The 19,840-nt window shown below is 38.5% G+C and overlaps 2 protein-coding genes across 2 annotated transcripts; one reads left to right on the forward strand and one right to left on the reverse strand.

The window, feature by feature from the left end:
• The first annotated feature begins 5,065 nt into the window (after positions 1-5,065).
• LOC115736729 (histone-lysine N-methyltransferase ASHR2) lies at positions 5,066-6,518 on the forward strand. The gene has a single exon (XM_030668555.2). The coding sequence runs from the start codon at positions 5,120-5,122 to the stop codon at positions 6,377-6,379; it is 1,260 nt and encodes a 419-aa protein (XP_030524415.1). The 5' UTR covers positions 5,066-5,119; the 3' UTR covers positions 6,380-6,518.
• Positions 6,519-8,860: 2,342 nt separating this feature from the next.
• On the reverse strand, positions 8,861-10,399 carry LOC115736730 (UPF0481 protein At3g47200-like). Its single transcript, XM_030668556.1, has 2 exons — positions 9,809-10,399; positions 8,861-9,619 (listed from the first exon to the last, which is right to left on the reverse strand). Exons 1-2 carry the CDS (start codon positions 10,397-10,399, stop codon positions 8,861-8,863), a joined length of 1,350 nt encoding a protein of 449 aa, XP_030524416.1.
• Positions 10,400-19,840: the final 9,441 nt, after the last annotated feature.

A 19,840-nucleotide genomic window follows, 5' to 3' on the forward strand; every position in this document is an offset into this window, starting at 1 on the left:
TTTCATCCTACTTTTCGTTGTGTTAAGGATCGATCCTCGGGGAACCTCCTGCTCAAAGGCCAGAGTAAGAATGGAATCTATCGTCTTAATAATGCACGTACCATTAATAAGGTACCTCCGCAATCAAATAAATCACCGCCAACTTCATTCTGCTTTATTGGTGAACGAGTTCCTATTTCTATTTGGCGTGAGCGCTTGGGTCATTCGACTGCCCGCGTTACTTCTTCAGTTATTTCAAAGCATGAGTTCCCGATATCTACTTCATCATCATCTAGTTTTTGTGAATCATGTCACTTGGGCAAGTCGCATCGTCTTCCCTTTACTAGATCACTTACCACCTACAATGCTCCTTTGGAATTAATTTATTCTAATCTATGGGGACCTTCTCCCATTACATCATTGAATGGTTTCTGTTATTACGTTATTTTTATTGATGCCTATAGTGGATACACTTGGCTTTTTCCACTTATTGTGAAATCTAATGCTCTCTCTACTTTAGTACGATTTAAATCCCAAGTGGAAAAGTATTTTAATTGTAAGATCAAGGCCCTTCAAACCGATGGAGGGGGTGAGTATAAGAAATTTGATCCTTATCTTCGTCTTCATGGCATCCCGCACCGTCTCTCATGTCCGCACACGTAGGAACAAAATGGTCGGGTGGAGCGCAAACACCGTCACGTTGTAGAAACCGGCATTACATTACTTACTCGAACTTCCGTTCCACGTCTATATTGGATTGATGCTTTCCTCACTGAAGTATTTTCGATTAATCGTATGCTTACAACGGCATTGGGTGGATTGTCTCCTTACGAGAAATTATTTAGCCAGAAACTTGATTATCTATAGTTGCGTATTTTTGGATGGGCATGCTATCCTTGGCTGCGCCCTTATACTCGCCATAAACTTGATGATAGAACAATGCAATGTATCTTCATTGGCTATTCTCCTCATCACCGTGGATATCGTTGTCTCCATCGTAGCACCGGCCGAATATATGTCTCTCGCCGTGTGATTTTTCAGGAGCATCTGTTTCCATTTGCTAAATCACAATCTGTTCAATCATCATCACCATCGCCAAGTAACCCTGTTTGCAGTGGTTATTCCTCTACAAAGCCCTCGTAGCTTCATGAGGTGTCAACTACTTCATCAAGTCCATTAAGTTCATCTAATATCATGGACAACTCCTCATCACAACTTCAACCATCATCTACTCTCACAGTTCCTCATGGATCCTCTTCTCTAGAAGCTCTACGCTTGCTGTCTTCCAAGCCTCAACCATCAACTTCTACCCATCCAATGGTGACTCGTCTAAAAAATAACATCCGTAAGCCAAAGGTTTTTCTTACCACTAAGCACCCACCGTGTTCTTGTTTTTACTCAAGCCCGACATCAAGTGAACCCACTTGTTTTTCCATTGCAAATAAAGACCCTAAGCGGCAACAAGCTATGGCCGGTGAATTTAATGCTCTTATTCAAAATGGCACTTGGGAACTGGTTCCTCATCACCCTTCCATGAATGTGGTCAATCGCAAGTGGATTTATCGCCTTAAAACCAAGGCCGATGGGTCAATTGATAGATACAAAGCACGGCTCGTTGCAACAGGCTTTACTCAATAGGATGGCTTGGACTATGATGAAACTTTTAGTCCGGTTATCAAACCGATAACCATTCGAGTTGTTCTCTCTTTAGCCGTTACATATAACTAGTCTCTACGCCAATTGGACATCAAGAATGCATTTCTTCATGGAACCATTAAAGAAAAAGTCTGCATGAAGCAGCCCCAAGGATTTGTTGATTCACGTTATCTTGACCATGTATGTCGTCTTCGGAAAGCCCTATATGGGCTAAAACAAGCTCCAAGAGCCTGGTTTTCTCGACTAAGTTCATATTTATTATCTATCGGATTTGTGGCCTCTACTACCGACTCTTTATTGTTTTTTCAACGTAGATCCGATTATATTGTAATTCTTCTTATCTATGTTGACGACATCATCGTCACTGAAAGCTCTACTTCCTCCATCACCAAATTAATCACTCAACTTGGCACTGGGTTTGCAATTACTAATTTAGGAAATCTATCCTACTTTCTTGGCATCGAAGCCCACGGATCCTCTCTTGGGTTGTCTCTTACTCAATCCGGGTATGCTACTACTCTTCTCACTCGCACATGAATGGTTGATGCAAAACCTTGCTCATCGCCCGTGGCTCCCTCGGCTTCTAAGTTGTCCAAGCAAAGTGGTGAACCACTAGCCGATGCCTCTATATATCGAAGTACGGTTGGAGCACCGCAATACCTCATTCTTACCGGGCCGGATCTATCCTTTGCTGTTAATAAAGTGTGCCAATTTATGCATTGTCCTATTATGGATCATAGGTCAGCCGTCAAACAAATTTTACGATATCTCAAAGCCACTATTCATCATGGGATTAACTTGCACACTATGCATCAACCGACTCTCATTGCATTTACGGATGCGGATCGGGCCAGCTGTTCTGATGACCGAAAGTCCACAAGTGGCTATTGTATTTATTTTGGTCCCAACTTGGTCTCTTGGAGTTCTAAAAAGTAACCAATCGTTGCTCGATCCAAGACTCAATCAGAATACAAAGGGGTGGCTAATGCAGCCTCTAAATTGTTATGACTATTACAACTCCTTCGAGATCTTCGATGCACTCTTCATCGATCATCACTTGTTCTTTATTATAATGTCGGGGCAATATATCTAACCGCAAACCCCATCTTCCATGCACGGACCAAGCATGTGGAAATTGACTATCATTTTTTCGTGATTTAATCAATAAAAAGAAGTTGGAAGTTCGCTTCATTCCTACACAGGTGCAAACGGCCGATGTCATGACAAAGCCTCTGTCAATATCCAGGTTTCTTATTATGCGCGACAACCTCACAGTGACACCGCCACCATTTCGCTTGAGGAGGTGTGATAAAGCAAATCATGGTAAAGCAAATCCTCCATGATTTGTGCTGATTTCATTAATTGAGCCAATCTTCCATGATTTGCGTTGATTCCATTGATAGAGCAAATCTTCCATGATTTGCGATGATATTGTATATTCTTACCTTCTGTAAAATCTTTTGTACATGTTATAAATATAATACAAATCGCCATACTAATTGTGTGAGTGATCAATTCACGTTCATACTCTTTCAATTACCGGTAGAAGTTTGGTGGTTTTTGGAGGAGGCCATGCCGCCACAATCATTTGATTGTTGTTTATTTTATCTTTACGTGTTCATCTTTTACGATGGATTGTTCCTATAGTAAAATAAGATACTTTCATTTTTATTGTTACGCTTTCTCATTTTGCTTAACTAAATATAAATAAATATAAAATAAATTGAAATTGGCGGGTTTCCGAGTACCCTAGAACTTATGAGAGGTAGGTTTTAGGTTTCAAAAAATGAGGAACTGTTCTAGCTGGCGGGCTCCGGATTTCACCTGAAACGTGTAAGGAACCTAAAACCGCTCACCCCTACATGATATCTAATTGCGGCCTTCATTTTTAAGATTTGTGGTCCCACAGAATTAACAAATAATAAACGGCTCCAAAGAGTTTATTCTTGTCAAACTCTTGCCAACTCTGGATGATACATCGGTTGCAAATAATCAGATTTAATGTACTTGATTAGAAAATTCATGCAAGGTCAAGAATTCACTTGGACACGCGAAAAGTTAAAAAACTTGATTGAAAAAGATCTACGAATTCACACGTTGAAATTGATCTCTCACCTATTGGAAATACTTCATTTGTATGCCTCTATTTGTGGTTCGAAAGATCTAATCCGAAATTGAACAAGCCTATGATCAATCAATGCAATTAATTCAATAACATCAATCTCTCTTACCATGATGACCAATTGGTTTCAATTGAAGTAAATTTAATGATCCAAACAAATTGATTTTGATCAATTTCCTTTTTAGCCTCTTCAATTGGTCTAACTCCCCAAAAAATGACAAATTTTTTATCCACTCCCAAATCTATTTCAAACTTATCTTGTCTCACAAAAAATTCCAAACTTTAGGTTGAGTCCCAAATTTGCCTTGAACTTTTTTTTTTTGCGTTAATATCATGAAAAACTCCAAATTGATACATTTGTGAATAATTTACCCAAAACTATTTTTTTGATCATGAAAAAATCCAAATTAGTACGATTGTGATAAATTTATCCCAAACTATTTTTTATCATAAAAAATCCTAAACTGGTACAAAATTTTTCTAAAGCTAAATCAAAGATCTACACAAGATTTTCCACATGTGATAGATTTACCATAAATTAATTTTTTTATCACAAAAAATCACAAACCGGTATACTTGTGACAAATTTACCCTCGGTTAAATTGGGTTAATACCAAGAAAAATTTCAAACGGATACAATGTGAAAAATAAAGGGTAAAAATTCCAAGCTGGTGCGCCTGTCAATTGCCATGTGTCATACAACTTAGTACTTTAACGGTAAGATTTAACGAAAACTAGCGAATAGTAAATTTGTCATAAATGTACCGGTTTAGGGTAAAATTGTTACAAGCATACCAATTTGGGTTTTTTGTGATTGAAAAATAGTTTGGGATAAATTTGTCATAAGTGTATCGGTTTGGGATTTTATGTGGTATTAACCCCCTTTTTTTTTACTTAGAAAAAAAATTTAAACTTGAAGTCCAGTCCCAAATATACTTGAATTTTTTTGCCTAAGGAAAATCATTAATTTTTGCTCTAATCTCAAATATGCTCCCAGCCTCCCATTAGCCCCCTATTAAAAAATCGTCATTAATCATCCCTAATTTCATATTCATTTTGAAGAAATTCAACAATTTATATTGGGGTGGTTTATTATCCATGTGGAAATGTTGGGTCGGTCAGTATTTATCGCCCACTACTTTGCTGATGTGGATTTCTTATCGACGTGAAAATGTCACATCAAATTGGAACATAATCACGTGGTAGATTTAATAATAGGTTGAAAGTTTACGATTTGTTTTATAGAATAAAATTGGAGCTAAATTTGGAATTGAACCTAAAACTTGTGGACTGGCAAAGGTTAAATGAATTTCGCGGGCACTTAACCCGGAAGAAACCCTAAGCTTGCTCAAACCTCTGTAAATGGCGGACGAAGCAGCCTCGCTCCTGAACCTCGCCGAGATCGAAGGCAGAGGGAGGGCTCTAGTGGCGGCTCAGCGGCTGCGAGGCGGCCAAATCGTCCTCAGGGACTCTCCTATTCTTCTCTACTCTGCTCTTCCCATCACCAAACAACCACCTTCTTCTTCTTCTTCTGCGACTACTTGTTATTGCGCCAATTGCTTCAAAATCTTGCCTCAGTCCTCCTCGTCGCAAGCCGTCTCGTGCCCTACGTGCGATCACCACGCATTTTGCAGCCCCAGCTGTCTCTCCGCCGCCGTCACGACGTCGCACACTCCTTGGGTCTGTCAAGCGCTGTCTCGTTTGGTTGCTTGCCCTCTGCTCGACGGTCAGCCTCTCGAACGCCATGTCCAAGCTCGGTTCCTTATCGCCGCTTGCAATCTCGCGACCGTCTCTCCTTCGAATTTCCAGCTACTGCTCTCTCTCCAGGGCCGAGAGGCTCACACGGACGACACCATTTCGGCAGCGCAGTTCCTGCATTCGCTGCTCGCCTCGGTTTGTCCTCCCCCTCCTCCGGCTTCGCCTTTCCCTCAGGGGTTTTCTTTTGAAATGATCGTCGCGTTGCTTTCGAGGGACAAGCTCAATGCTTTCGGTTTGATGGAGCCGGTTTCGTCGCGGGATGGGGACGAATTGGATGGGGAGAGATCGGTGAGAGCTTATGGTATTTATCCCAGAGCTTCTTTCTTCAACCACGATTGCCTACCAAATGCTTGTAGATTTGACTACGTAGACTCTGCTTCTGACGGTAATACTGATATAATCGTGCGGATAATCCATGATGTTCCTCAAGGGAGAGAGATCTGCTTGAGTTATTTTCCTGTCAACTTGAATTATGCGAATAGGCAGAGAAGGTTGATGGAAGACTATGGGTTCGCCTGTGACTGCGATCGGTGCAAGGTCGAGGCCAATTGGTCTGACGATGAGAATGAGCACGGCGATAACCGCGAAGACAATGATGGCGACACTGAAGGGATGAATGAGGATGCCGATGAACAAATGGGTGGATTGGAGGCGGGTATTGGAGAGGAGAAAGAGACCGACTTCCCCCATGCATATTTCTTCCTAAGGTATATGTGCAACAGGGAAAACTGCGGCGGGACAATGGCTCCTTTGCCTCCGTCGGAGTGTGCTCCTTCCAATAGAATGGAGTGTAATGTATGTGGTCAGCTCAGGAATGAGGATGAAGAGGCAGAAGCCGATGGAGAAGAGGCTATGGATGAGTGAGCTCCCCATTTTTGATCTTGTATGAAGCTCTTCTACTTGTAGACTCACTTTCATGTTTTTCTTTCTAATCCATCCTGTGGCCTCGCTCTCCAGCCAAGTCAGGTGTGAGTCAATACTTAACAGTAGAGGGACCTAGTTGCTAGCTTCTAGAACTTTGCTTTAAAATCCAATCTTGTGGTGAAAGTTGTGGATTGCGAGTACTCTTGAGTATCGATTGTCACCCATTTTAAGGGAAAAATTTTGAGTTTGTAATGCCAGATGCCATTTGGTCTGTGACTATGGTGGAGCTACTATTCTCTAGAGGTGAATTTTCTTTCTTTATATACATTTAGGATATTGAGCAACATCTGTTGAATGAAGTATGGAGAATTTTTACCATGAGTTCCTTCATGAAATCAGGGGTGTGTATTGATAAACTTGAATGTTCTGTGGATCCTTAAGTTAACTAGGTTGCTCAGATTTTTCAATCTTCAGATTTTGCGGCTCTTTGGCATTAGAAAGGTGGTTGAATCTGTTTATAAATAGTTTGGTTTAATATTGTGGCATATGGTTTCCCAACCAAATGTTGTGAAGTGAAAAATGTGTCATATGTGCTCTATTTAATTGTGCAGCGTGTGTGGTTTCTAACTAGTCTGTTGCCTGCCATTGCTCCATCATGGTGCCTAAGCCTCTTTGATCCCGAAGGCCTTTTAAGGTGATTTCTTGAGGTTCTGATCTTCAATTTTTCATCTCATTGGAAGAACTGCTCATCAGGGAAGATGGAAAGAAAAGGAGGGTGGCTGGGTAGGAGAGGGGAAAAAGGGGGCAGTGTTTGCTATGTTTGGTGCTAAATCAAAAGTGGTTCAGTTGTTAAAAAGGCCAAAGCCATGTAGTTTATTCATTATTGTTCTTGTTTCTGTGGTTATGTTAGCAATTTAATTACACAACTCGCTGAAATATAATGTGCTGGCATTCTATGTCGACAAGGACAATTGATAGTTAGTTACTGGTTTCTGCATTCCAACAATGTGTATGCTTTGTGTATGCAATTCATTGATGGCCGTGGTTACATGCTTGGTTGACTTGTACTTTGGACATGTGATTGTCCATTTTAAGGTGAGAGAACTGAGTGTTGTGGATATTTTATTTTACTCAACGGAGATTTACTCTTTCGATCTTGATCATTGGGTAGACTTTTTTTGGTGATTTACTTTCTGTCTTAGTTATTTATCACAATCAACTGTCAGTTCCTAAAACAAATCTATAATTCATCTATCATTTGCTTTGTTGTAAGAGGCATGCGTGTGGATTGTGGATTCCTGATGGGTGTCACTGTTGTTGTAGATGGCATTCTCTTCACCTCAATATACCTGATGGTGATGCAGTTCCTAAGACATATTTATCACAATCAACACGTGCAGTTACATGGGTGTCACTGTTGTTGTAGATGGCATTGTCTTCACCTGAATATACCTGATGGTAATGCATTGTGGATTCCCTCGATCATGTATTGACTTGTCAAGATTTTACAATTTGATGTACTTATTTTGCGCTATATGGAGGCTCTTGTCATTGTTATGTCTCTGTCTTCTGTTCCACTTAATCTAGTTTCTCCTAATGGCTTTTCCGCAACAGTTTGTTTTCGTTGCCCCTTTGAATGTCTTGCCCAATTTTCTTAAGGACTTGTACTGGAGGCGTCTTGAGGGTAACATTGTATGTTTGCTTCTCATAGCATTTCTCTATTTCAACTACAAAACATTAGAATGGTCACGTCTGACAATGTTGCATAATCGATAAGTAGTCTTCTTACGGTGGTGGCGCTTAGTCGGAATTGGAAGACGATAGGAAGCTTGATATTCAGCTATTGGTACTGTGGAAGGTTGGTTATTCATGATCGCTGAATATTGATAGAAACATCTAGACTTCATCCCTTTTTTTTTTGTGGTTTGTTGCAGTTCATACGAACAATACGTGTTTTGTTCATTAAGGTCAGAGAACTGAAGTTTTCTTTCCATATTTGTGGGCTTTTTTCTCTGTACATAAGTAGCAGTTTTTTTTTTTTTTTTGGGTCGAACATAAGTAGCAGTTTAACTGTCGGCTTATTTCGAGAATGGGAAGTTTCAAAATATTAGTTTCTCAGGCATATCCTTATGTTTGTTATCCGTGTTAATGATTGCTGGCTTGACGATGGGGAGAAATATAGATGATTTTGAATTTTGGGGATTAGAGATGACTTCGAAGGCCATAACTGTTTTTCCACTTGAGTTCCCCGCGACTTCTCAACGAATTTAATCAAAGAAGAAAATGTTGCAATGGTAGATTTCATTTGATAATGATAAAAAGAAAAGAAGCAAAATGTCCGTCATTCGAACATTTAACGAGGGAAATGGACATGACTGAAGACAGGAGGAAAATCATTCATAAACAACAATTAACAACCAATCAAGAAATGATTATCGAGCATCAGCCATCAGGAGACGGACCCAAAATATGGAAAAAAATTTATTTTCCAGAGGCGAAGTGAGGGTTCGGGTTGTAGCTGAGCGCGGAGTACACTGTCTGAATTATGGTGAGCGCCAACGCGAAGACCGCGGCGATAAGAGACAATATAGACCAAGGATTACTGAAGTAGGTGCGGACGATATTAGCCTTCCACATGATCCAGCGCTTCTTGCAGTATTCGTCGAGAGGCCCCTTCACGGCTTTGAGGCTGCTCCCAGGGTCGAGTGCCACGTCCTTGGACAGCGAGTGGAACAGCTCGGCGACCGCCTCGTCGCTCCCGATGGCATGTTGGATGATACCCTGGGTGCGGAGTAGCTCGACGTCCCGCTTGTCGGTGATGATTTGAGCCATCAAGGAGATGTAGGACGTGACCTCATACCCGGCCCCGATGTGGAAGCGCTCGAACGCGATGAGATTGAGGAGCACGGACTCAGAGGTGGCATCCACCACGATCATGGGGAGCCTCAGGGTCCCGCTGGCAAAGGAGATGTCCCTCAGGTTGTTGGTGTAGCTCGTCTCGAACCGGATCCCGGCATATTTGAGCTCGGTTGCCGACGGGATTATCACCTTGCTGCTCCATTGCCACATCTCCTCGAGCTGGGGCTCCTTGGACCTATCCTCATGGAGCTGCAGGCTCTTCCTATAGACCTCCAGGACGTGCAGGCGTTCGTCCAAGCCATGGACGAAAAAGTTGTAGGAGCCGAAGAATTCGAAGATGAGGAAGAATTCGAATACGAGACCGTTGATGAATTCGATTCCCTGGCGTCGTTGGAGTACAGTCAGTTCAATTAAATACGAGATTGCTGTGGTATCATAGTACCGACGTAAAACTATAAAAAAAAAAAAAATCGATAGCGGCTATAGATTTAATAATGCAATTGTGGGTTGATCCCCAACTGCGCTCCCCACTCGGTATTCTTACGACGGAGCGAAATTGAAGAAAGTAACCTGCTTCCCATCGCACTCGACGGCGTACAGCCGATACAGTACTAGCATCGGCAGTTGATTCTCCAGCATTAGCATGTCCCGCCTAATGTGCTGCATTATGTAGACCATTCCGTAATTGCTGAAGATGGGGTCGTTGTGCGCGTAGCCCTTCTCCCGGCCGGTTGCGAACATTAGGATCTCGAGCAAGAAGCAGCCGTCAATGATCATCAGGTCCAGGAACGGGCCTGCCGAGCCCTGGCTGCCGCCCACCTTCCACTTGGGATCCAGCGCATCGTAGCTCTCCTCGAGGTCCCGCGCCACCTCCCTCAGGGACTTGAGGAAGGGCTCGAGGGGCTTCCCGGTGCGCTCAAGGAAGCGGGAAAGCGCACGGCGCTTGTGTTCCTCCATGGGGAGGAGGTGGTCATCGCCGTGGTGGTACGGGCCGAAGGAGACAACCTGAGGCAGATAGGCCTTGGGGTTGAGGTTGGCGACGTGGGTGGGGATCCTATAGATGGACCGCTTCTCCCACAGCTGCTGCTCGCGGGAGGGCAAGGGCTTGAGGCTCTCGTTGACTTGGACGATCCAGTCAGTCTCGTGCGAGTCCACAGACATGGCTCCGCAAGTTTCTTCTGTCCCGGAGCGTCTTGTGCTCTTGCTGTTGTTGCTTTTTTTTTTTTTTAAGCTGAAAGGGGTGACAGAATTGATGAATTTATAGAGAGAGGGAGAGAGATAAGGAGTGCACAAATACTTTATTATTGTTATTTTTTTGATATTGGTAATAATTTTTACGTCGTACATTTGAGATGCTCCAGATGTCTTACTAAGGATTCGATCCACTTCTTTCTCGCACACATTGCTTGTAGGAAAGGGAAAAGAAAGTTACCGAAAACAGTGACGATGCGATGTTATATGTGCACGGTTAGCCCATGACAGTTCTATAACTTCTCCCAAATTTAAACTTCAGATGGTTCCCACAAGACCGGTTGTAACCATCTTGCATGAAATTCAAATACTCCCGCTTGTTTCGAACAATCGGCCGCAGGCATGTATGACCTCCGATCGAGGAGCACTTGGATCCATTGTGACCGCTAGAACTAGTAAACTCTGAACGAAAGTATCTTGTGAAGCTTGGATAACCGATTTCAGATTATGACATCATTATAACGAATCGGTTATTCACGTAAAGTTCTACTTACGCATACCGATGACCTCATTCTCCGTCCCTTTCGCCGGGGCAACACATTCAGTTCTAGTCCCAAATAAGCCAACCGGAGGACATTCCTTTCTTGCTCAAAGACCGAATAAAAAGAGGAGAGCTGATTAAAGGAAGCTCATTACTTTTGCTCCGAGAAGAATCCTTGCGAAGGTGGGCAAGTGTAAGATATAAAGTAAATGATAATGCTTCTCGACAAGTACTATCAATTATTTCTGATTATAAATTATGTTTTGCATAAAGCACTCATTAATTGAAATATTGTGGGGTTAGAAATAATAACAGTACTATCGGACTGTCGGACTAATGGCTTTCTAAAGTAAATTCTTAACATTAGGGCTCCAATATTGTGTGCAAGGGTAAAAAAAGAAACGAAAGAAAAAAAAAAAAAAAAATGAAAAGGGAAAAAAAACAAAAATTATTAAAAAATGCCAATATTAATACCGGACGCGCTATGTAGGATGGCCGACGTCCACGCCAGCTATTTCTAACAAAATTGGTTCGATGGACTAAATTTGTACAATTGCGAAAGGGGATATGTGCATCGGAAATGCTAAAATTTGTCACAAGAGTGCAATTTAGCCCTAAAACTTACAAAAAGTGTAATCAAGTTTTAAAACTTGTCGGGTTAGTGTAATCAAGTTTTTTGGCTAATTTCCTCCAACTTGGCTGAATGAAAAATGCTGACATGGATTTTTTCAATGTTTGCTCTCTCCTACGCGACGATATGTGGCTAAAACATAAAACATAAGGCCAAAATGACGTCGTTTTGATCTAAATCTAATTTTTCAATACAAATTTTAGTAAAATTAAATAAAAAATAAGCTAAAAAAATGCAGAGAGCTAGAATCCAAGCTCCGAGGGTTGCACCCCATCATTGTCGGGAAGGGCCGACGATGGCGGGGGAACGATCGAAGGGAGTTGTCGGGCCTTGGTTAGCCAGCGACCCTCGCCGACCAAAGGTAAGGGCCTATAGGCCCTTCACTAGATTTGGAGGAGGTTGCAGCCTAGGTGAGAGTCACTAGCCCTTCCCAAAGATGGTGGAGCGACAACGGCCAGGGCTTTTGTAGCCTTGCCTTTAGTTTCCAACTTTTTATTTGATTTAGATTATTTTTAAATTTGATTTAAATAAAATTTATATAAAAATTAGATTTGGACCAAAACGATGTCGTTTTGGCCATATCATCCCCACATAGAAAAGAGAAAATATTCAAAAACAAAAATCATGTTAGTATTTTTTGTTAGTCAAGTTGGACAAAATTAACGAAATGACTTAACAAGTTTTAGGATTCAATTGTACTTTTATGACAAAATTTTAGAACTTTAAGTACGCATATCTCCTTGTAAAACGTTTATAACTAAATTGATCTAATTGAAATGTTTAGTATTGAATTAATACTAATACGGTTAGGGGTGAGCATGATATGGGTTGATCCGATTCTCTCAAGAACCGGAGAGCATACCAATGGTCATGGTTCTCAATTTTCAAAAATGAGGACCGGATTGAAAATCCTTGGAACCGGACCGGACCAAATCACCAGTTCGGTTCGATTCGTGGGTGGTCCAATGAAACCGGTAAAGTCAATGCTTTTCTTCACGATTTTGCTCCAGCTCCTGTTAAAGTTGAACTGAGGCGAATTATGTGGACCTTGTCCAACTTTGCACTATATCAATCTACTGGTCTTCCTATGGGTGTGACATATGAGAGTGAATGTCCGACAAAGAGTTGACTGTTTATGCATCCATTGAGATTGGACATATCTAAAACCTGATAACCTTAAGTGATGTGCCTGTTGAACTAAAGTTAAATCCAAAAGTGAGGATATAAAAGGATGACCGTTGATCATGCCATGCTTGTAGTTGTTTGAAAGCTTTACCAAGGATTAGTGTCAGAGCATGTATGGTAGAGGCTCTCTCCAGGAGTTAGAGCTTCCAGCTTTTGCACGTAGTAATTCAATTTCGCAATGAAAATTTTATTCAGTTGATAGTTGTGATTACTTTAGGATTGGTCTTTCTGTGTTTTGCAATTTTAGTTCCTCACTTGTGTTATTGTAATATTTAGTTCAGCAATTTTTTTTTTTTTGGGTTAATCAATAATTTCCAAGTGGAGGGAAGGCCAGACTCCTCACAGGCCAAAGCCACCTTTAGTTTACAACCAAATACCAGCCCAGTACCACATTAGACTATTGATTGCACTCTATAAAGCTTTAAAGAGCTAGTCTTTCAGAGAAATTGTTTATTGCTCTCCCATTCTGCGCAGCTCTGGATGTGTTTTAAAAATTTAAAAAAATTTAAAAAATTATCGGTCCGGGTGGACGGTTCATAAATCCGGTTTTAGGTAAGAACCAGAGATTGGACCGCTAGGATATCGGCTCCACTTTGAGGAATTGGGGACCGGATCGGTGACTTCTAGAACCGAACCAATCCCGTTGGTCCGGGCAATTCTCGATCCCATTGGCCTATCTTGCTCACCCCTAAATACAACAAATTTAAGACTTTTTTTGGATAAAAGGACATTTTTAGTGCTAAAAGTTGTGTACATATATCACTTTGATATCAAATGTTTCAATTGGATCACTTTAGTACCAAGTTGGAGAAAAATGATCACTTTGGTGCCTCCAGTGAGAAATTTCGGCCAAAATTGCTACGTGTCATTAATAATTATTTTTAAATAAAAAATGACATTTTAAAAAAATAAATAAATCCACATGGGCTGCCAAGTGAACTTCCGTGCTTTAAAATAAATTAAATAAATCAAAATCAAAATTAAAAATTAGATAAAAATTAAATTAATTTAAAATACATGCTTTATTTAAAATAAAATTAAAAATAAGCTAAAAAATTTAACAAAAAACTTTAAACTTAAAAAAAAAATTTGAGTAGAGAACACAGTGTCGAGGGCTTAAGCCCTCGCCGCCGTCACCCCCACCATCATTGGCAAAGGCCAGTGGTGGTGGGGCATGGCTGGCACTTGGCCGGGGTTCGGTGACATGTGGTGGCGGCGAGGGCTGTGCAAGCCCTCGCCGCCTACAAACGTTCACTTTTTTTTTTGGTTAATTTTTAACAGAATTTTTCAATTTATTTTGAAAAAACACTTATTTATTTATTTTATTTTTGTAAAATAATTAAGTTTGTATTTTTATTTTTAGTATTTTTTCAATTTTTACCTTTTTTAATTTCTAATCGGACCTTGCCAGAGTCACGTCAACTTCAAATAATAGTAAAATAATACCACTTTAGATTTTCGGTAGAGCAAATCGAACTTGGCACCGAAACGATCATTTTTCAAAAAACTTGGCACTTAAGTGATCCGATTGAAACTTTTGGCACTAAAGTGATCTCCGTATACAACTTTTGGCACCAAAAGTGTTCTTTTCCTGACTTTTTTGATACTTTTCCGATACTTTTCCTGCATACCTAAGTACCTCATAGGCAAATGTACCTTACTTAAAAGGAGAAAGAACGCAATATTTCTTTTCAAAAGAAGTGTGGCTCCAAAAAGATTCAGTTTATGTAGGATTTGATCTATCCTTAGACATAACATAAAGATTTGCCACGAGAGAAAATTCCCCTTAACATTAACTAAACCTACTGAAATTAGGTCAAGGATGACGCTATTTCCTTCCCCATTTTGGCTATAACACTCCTTTTTTCTAGTTAACTTACCAAAATACCTTCTCTTTCTCTCTCTAATTTATTGTCTCTTTTAGCTAATCCATAAAAAAATGGATTTACTTCTTTCATCTCTCTCATTAATTTCACAATACAAATGTGTCATCTCACCCATCAAGATATCAATTTACCATATTTCATTATCATTTTCCTAGAGAATGTTGGCAATTTTAATTTATGATCTCATATTTTCATCCAAAAAAAATTTATATTTATGATAGCTTATGAAAATACAATTAAGTGCCTTTTTTCACATAGTGTTAGTGAAACTATATTTTAAAGTCAAAAATTAAAATTCAATTTAATTATTTAGCCGATCATATAAAAAATGGAAAAGAAAAATTGATTAAAAGGACATCTAGAGTGTCAATATTCGTGTACGGTTCTCACTTTAATATCAATATTTTTTTTTTTGGATCACTTAAATGCCAAATTAAAAAAAAAATGACCACTTTAGTGCCACTGGCTTACTTATATACATGGCATTTTTATTTAAAAAATTTTAGTGTCACGTCATTTATAAGTCCACATGGCAATTTCTTTTTCTACAAATCAGTCCACGTGAAAATTTTATTTTAAAAATGGGTCCATATAGCAATTTTTATTCAAAAATGCACCCTTAAATTAAAAGTAAGTTAAAAAATTAAAAAAAATAATAAAAAAGGAAAAACTCAATGGCAGTAGCGAGGGTTGTACCACCCCACCATCGCCGGTAGTGGCCGGTGATCGGTGTGGGGTCGGCGACCTCTGGCCACCGGCGGGCAGGGCGGTGGTTACCTCGTCAAGCATTGGCAAGGGCCAGTGGGCCCTCACCTAGTCATGGTTGCAGGTCGCCACTGGTGAGGGTCGGCTGCCAGGCCTAAGCGAGGGCCGGCGACCCTCGTCGATCTCGGGAGAGGGTTATGCCTCGTCTAGATTTGGCGAGGGCTGCCGGCCCTCACCGGTAGTGGTCGAGGAGGCGGCGATGAGGGCTGTGCAAGCCCTCCCTAGTACCGGCTTTTCTTTAATTTTTTTTACTTTTTTTATTTAGTTATTTTTAGCCTAATTCTAATTTTTAATTTTTCAGTACAAATTAGAGAGTAAATTTTGATTTTTTGCAGATAAAAGTGATGAAGATTGTATTATAATTTTTCAGATACAAATGCCGAAGTCCTAATCCTTTTTTAGCCATTTTTTTAAAAGTATTTTTATTTTTTAAATTTATTCTTTAGTTTTTAGCTTATTTTTAATTTTTTTAATATTAGATGGAATTTTTTCATTGATTTTTGGCTTTTTTTTTTATTGCTTACTAGGATTCTTTGGTGAGCCGTTAGATACCATGTAAGATTTTCGGCGATACTCACCGGAGTTGGCACTTACATAATCATTTTTCAAATAAATGGACACTTAAGCAATCAAAAAAAAAAATATCGACACCAAAGTAAGCCCTATGCATAAATATTGACACTTGAGGTGTCTTTTTGCCTAAATGTTCCATTACACCCATCAATATATCAACCTATCATATTTTAATATCATTTTTCCTAGAGAATGTTGTCGATTTTAATTTATGATCTCATATTTTCACTCACAAAAAATTTATATTTATGATAGCTTATGAACACACAATTAAGCGCCTTTTTTTTAGCATAGTGAGTGGAACTATATTTTAAAGTCAAAAATTAAAATTCAATTTAATTATATAGCTGATCGTAAAAAAATGGAAAAGAAAAATTGATCAAAATATGGAAAAAAAAAGTTAATTTGTTCAGAGCATGATCAAATGTCTAACATATTCATATTCAGACCATATCTAACAACAAAGGAATGAAAAATATGAAACTTCTTGCTATTCAACTCACTTATGAAGAAAGTAATTAATATCGATTATAAATTCAATCTCATAACAAGTGTATCGAAACTTTAAAATATGCTTAAAACTCTAAAAAAATTTTACGCAAGTTTTAAAGTGCAAAATGTATAAATAAATTTTCAACTTCATCTTGGAATTCATATTAAAATGTGAAAAATTCAAAAGAAAGAAAAAATCAATAATGTTTGACTTTAGTAACCTACAAATTTGTGCCCAAAAATCACTCACAAGGTCAAAATCTCCTAGATAATTAGATTGAGTTAGAATTTTTGATTTTGAAATAAAATATTCCTCAAACTATTTCATAAAAATAGGCAGTTATAATTAGAAATTTCTAACTTTTTATATAAATTTTGTAATTAAAAAATTGAGACCATAAATAAAATAATGACCTTTTCGAGATAGAGTGACAACATGATGCATGAGAGACGATATTTTATTGAGTGTGATTTTTATATTGTGAAACCAATAATTTAAGATAGTTATGTTGGTTAGGATGATAAAAAAAGAAATAATAAATTGAAAAGAGAGAAGGGCATATCAGTATGTTGTTTGAAAAGTAGTGTCTAGCCAAAATGTTGATTCTGAATCTTTTTTTTTTTGGTAAATTGAGTTGTAAATCTTTGTATTTATGTTAATTCGATCCAACTCAATTTTGGCTGGAAATCGCTCAAATGTGCGCTAGCGATCCTATGCGGACCTAGATAATATTTAATAACTTATTTTTTATTTCATTTTTTCCTTTTTCCTATTTTTATTTTTTTTCTCTTTCTTTCTTTTTTCTTTTCCTTTTTCCTCTAGTTGATCGCCGGACATCGCCGATCACCTAGAGATGAGGGTCGATGAGGCCGACCATCGCTAATGGCACACTCGGCCTCATCTCTAGCCTATTACTAAGCCAAATAAATAAACTAGAGGAAGAGGGGAAGGGAAAAAAAGAAGGAAAAAAGAAAAATAAATAAATAAATTAATTAAAAATTATTAAAAATTATCTACGTTAGTGCCGGTCTTACCACATAGGATGGCCAGCGGCCATGTCAGTAATTTCTGATCAAAAGTGGATGTATGGATTTAATTGGTACAAATGCCAAAATATTTAGTACAAATTGGCCCAATTAAAAAGTTTAGAACTGAATTAGTATTAGTGTGTCGTGACCTAAAAAATTCATAAGCTAACGGATTATCAGTTTAATTAAATCAACTAATCAAATTCGAACCCTCCCAAGTGCTAGGGAATCGCAACTTAGGTTTACTCATGGAAAATATTCGATTGGAGTCGCTACTAATCATTTACGGTAGGTTGATTAGAAACATATATAAAATAGTGGGAGAACTATTTTATCTTTACAAACTTGAGAAAGTGAGTCTGGAGATTTGGTTACATTAATTTAAATATTAATGCCTCTTCGGTACCAATTTTCATGAAAAATATCTGATTTGGCAAAGTAATTCCATATAATTCTAAAAAAAAACGGATAAACATCCAATTAAGCTCAAACTTCATCTCTAATCTGAAAATATTCAAAGAATTCAATAGAGATAAGAAGTCAACATAGTGCAATGAGTGTAATATTTTTTTGATACTTTTCTCATTGAAAAAAAGACAAAAAAAAAAAAAAAAACCGAATCAAATATAGGTTTTAACTTAATGTAATCAATATATCTAAGTCAAAATATTTTCTGATCTCACTTTTTGTTCCTTCCAAAACCATCCTTCATAAATAACAAGAAAGAAATCAACTATCTTCAAATTATACACATCCACTACTTAATGGACTCCCTTACCCCGCTGAAAATATAATCTTCTCATTCTTCACCCATTTCCTCCCATAGAAAATACCTACCATTTTGCATTCTTGGGATAACTATCAATCTATCAGTTTTTCTTTTTTAGAAATCTATGCAACTGCGCACGCGCCCATACTACCCGCCATATTCTTCCCTCCTTTATCCCTCTCGCTCTGTTATGGTTGATGATGTTAAACAAAGTCAATAACTCTAACTTAACGCTGACATAAATTGAAATATCCTAAAACCCTCAAATTTCCTTATCTTCTTATAGGTAAAACAGAAAATTTTACGCCTTGGACAATTTTTAGCCTGTGGGACAATTTTCAGCCATTGCTTCTAACTACCACCAACTAAGCTAGAATCGCAAACTTTAACTACTCACTGTATATCTGGAAACTTATAGAGTCTTGGCTTTTCTAGATAGATTGACCCCAACTTCAACAAAATTTAAATAAAAAGGAAAATGGTTAATATCACTAAAAATTCAAAACTGGTATACTTGTAACAAATTTACTCTCAACTAATTTTTGAATAACCAAAACCCCAAATAGGCACACACGTGGCACATTTACCCTCTATTAACTTCCGTCAATTGTGCCATGAAATTATTGAGCTAGATAACACATGGAAATAATTGAGTTGACCTAATTCGGGAGATGAACAGATAGATTTACAAGCATATTTTAGCAAACCTTCTACTGGTGGTGGAGTTTGATTCATAGAACCTAATGATCGGAAGACTGTTACATTTCCTTCGTCCAAATTATAGGTGAACGGATAGATTTATCCTTCTATTTGCTTGGTCAACTGGGTTATTGCCATGTGTCATTTAGATCAACAATTTCATAGTAAAATTTGACGGAAGCTAATGGAGGGCAAATGTGCCATGCGTGTCTCGGTTTGAAATTTTCGGTGACCCAAAAATTAGTTTGGGTTAAACTTGTCGAAGATGCACCAATTTAGAGTTTTTATTGATTGAAAAATTAATTTGAGATAAATATGTCACATGTATACCGGTTTGGAGCTTTTCATGGTATTAGCCCAAAACAAAATGTTGCAATGGAAGATGTCATTGGCCTAAAACTCGATCATCTTTCAGACTACCTATCCAAAATTGGAAAAAGAAAATGAAGAAGACTGAAAACAAGAGAATCACCATTTGATAATGATGTATAAGCAGCCAAATGTCCACCGTTCAAAACATCTAGAGAGGGAGATAAGCACTACTGCAAACAGGAGGAAAATCATTCATGACAACAATCAACAACAATCAACATATAATGAACGAGCATAAGCTATTATAAGAAAAAAAAAAAAAGGAAAGTACAAATTATTATGCAAAGGCAACGAGAGGACTTATTAGGAAGTTGCTAGTTTGACTGACCGACAAGATCGTCGGTTATTTCTGATCATACGATCTCATAATTAACGAGTGCTTTATGCAAAACACGGGATGATGGTATATGAATCTACAGTTGAGATTGTACTGTCCTAGGTAATACTCTCATGGAAGCATTTCTCGGGT

Source organism: Rhodamnia argentea, chromosome 8 (genome assembly GCF_020921035.1).
Source record: "Rhodamnia argentea isolate NSW1041297 chromosome 8, ASM2092103v1, whole genome shotgun sequence".
NCBI lineage: Eukaryota > Viridiplantae > Streptophyta > Magnoliopsida > Myrtales > Myrtaceae > Rhodamnia > Rhodamnia argentea.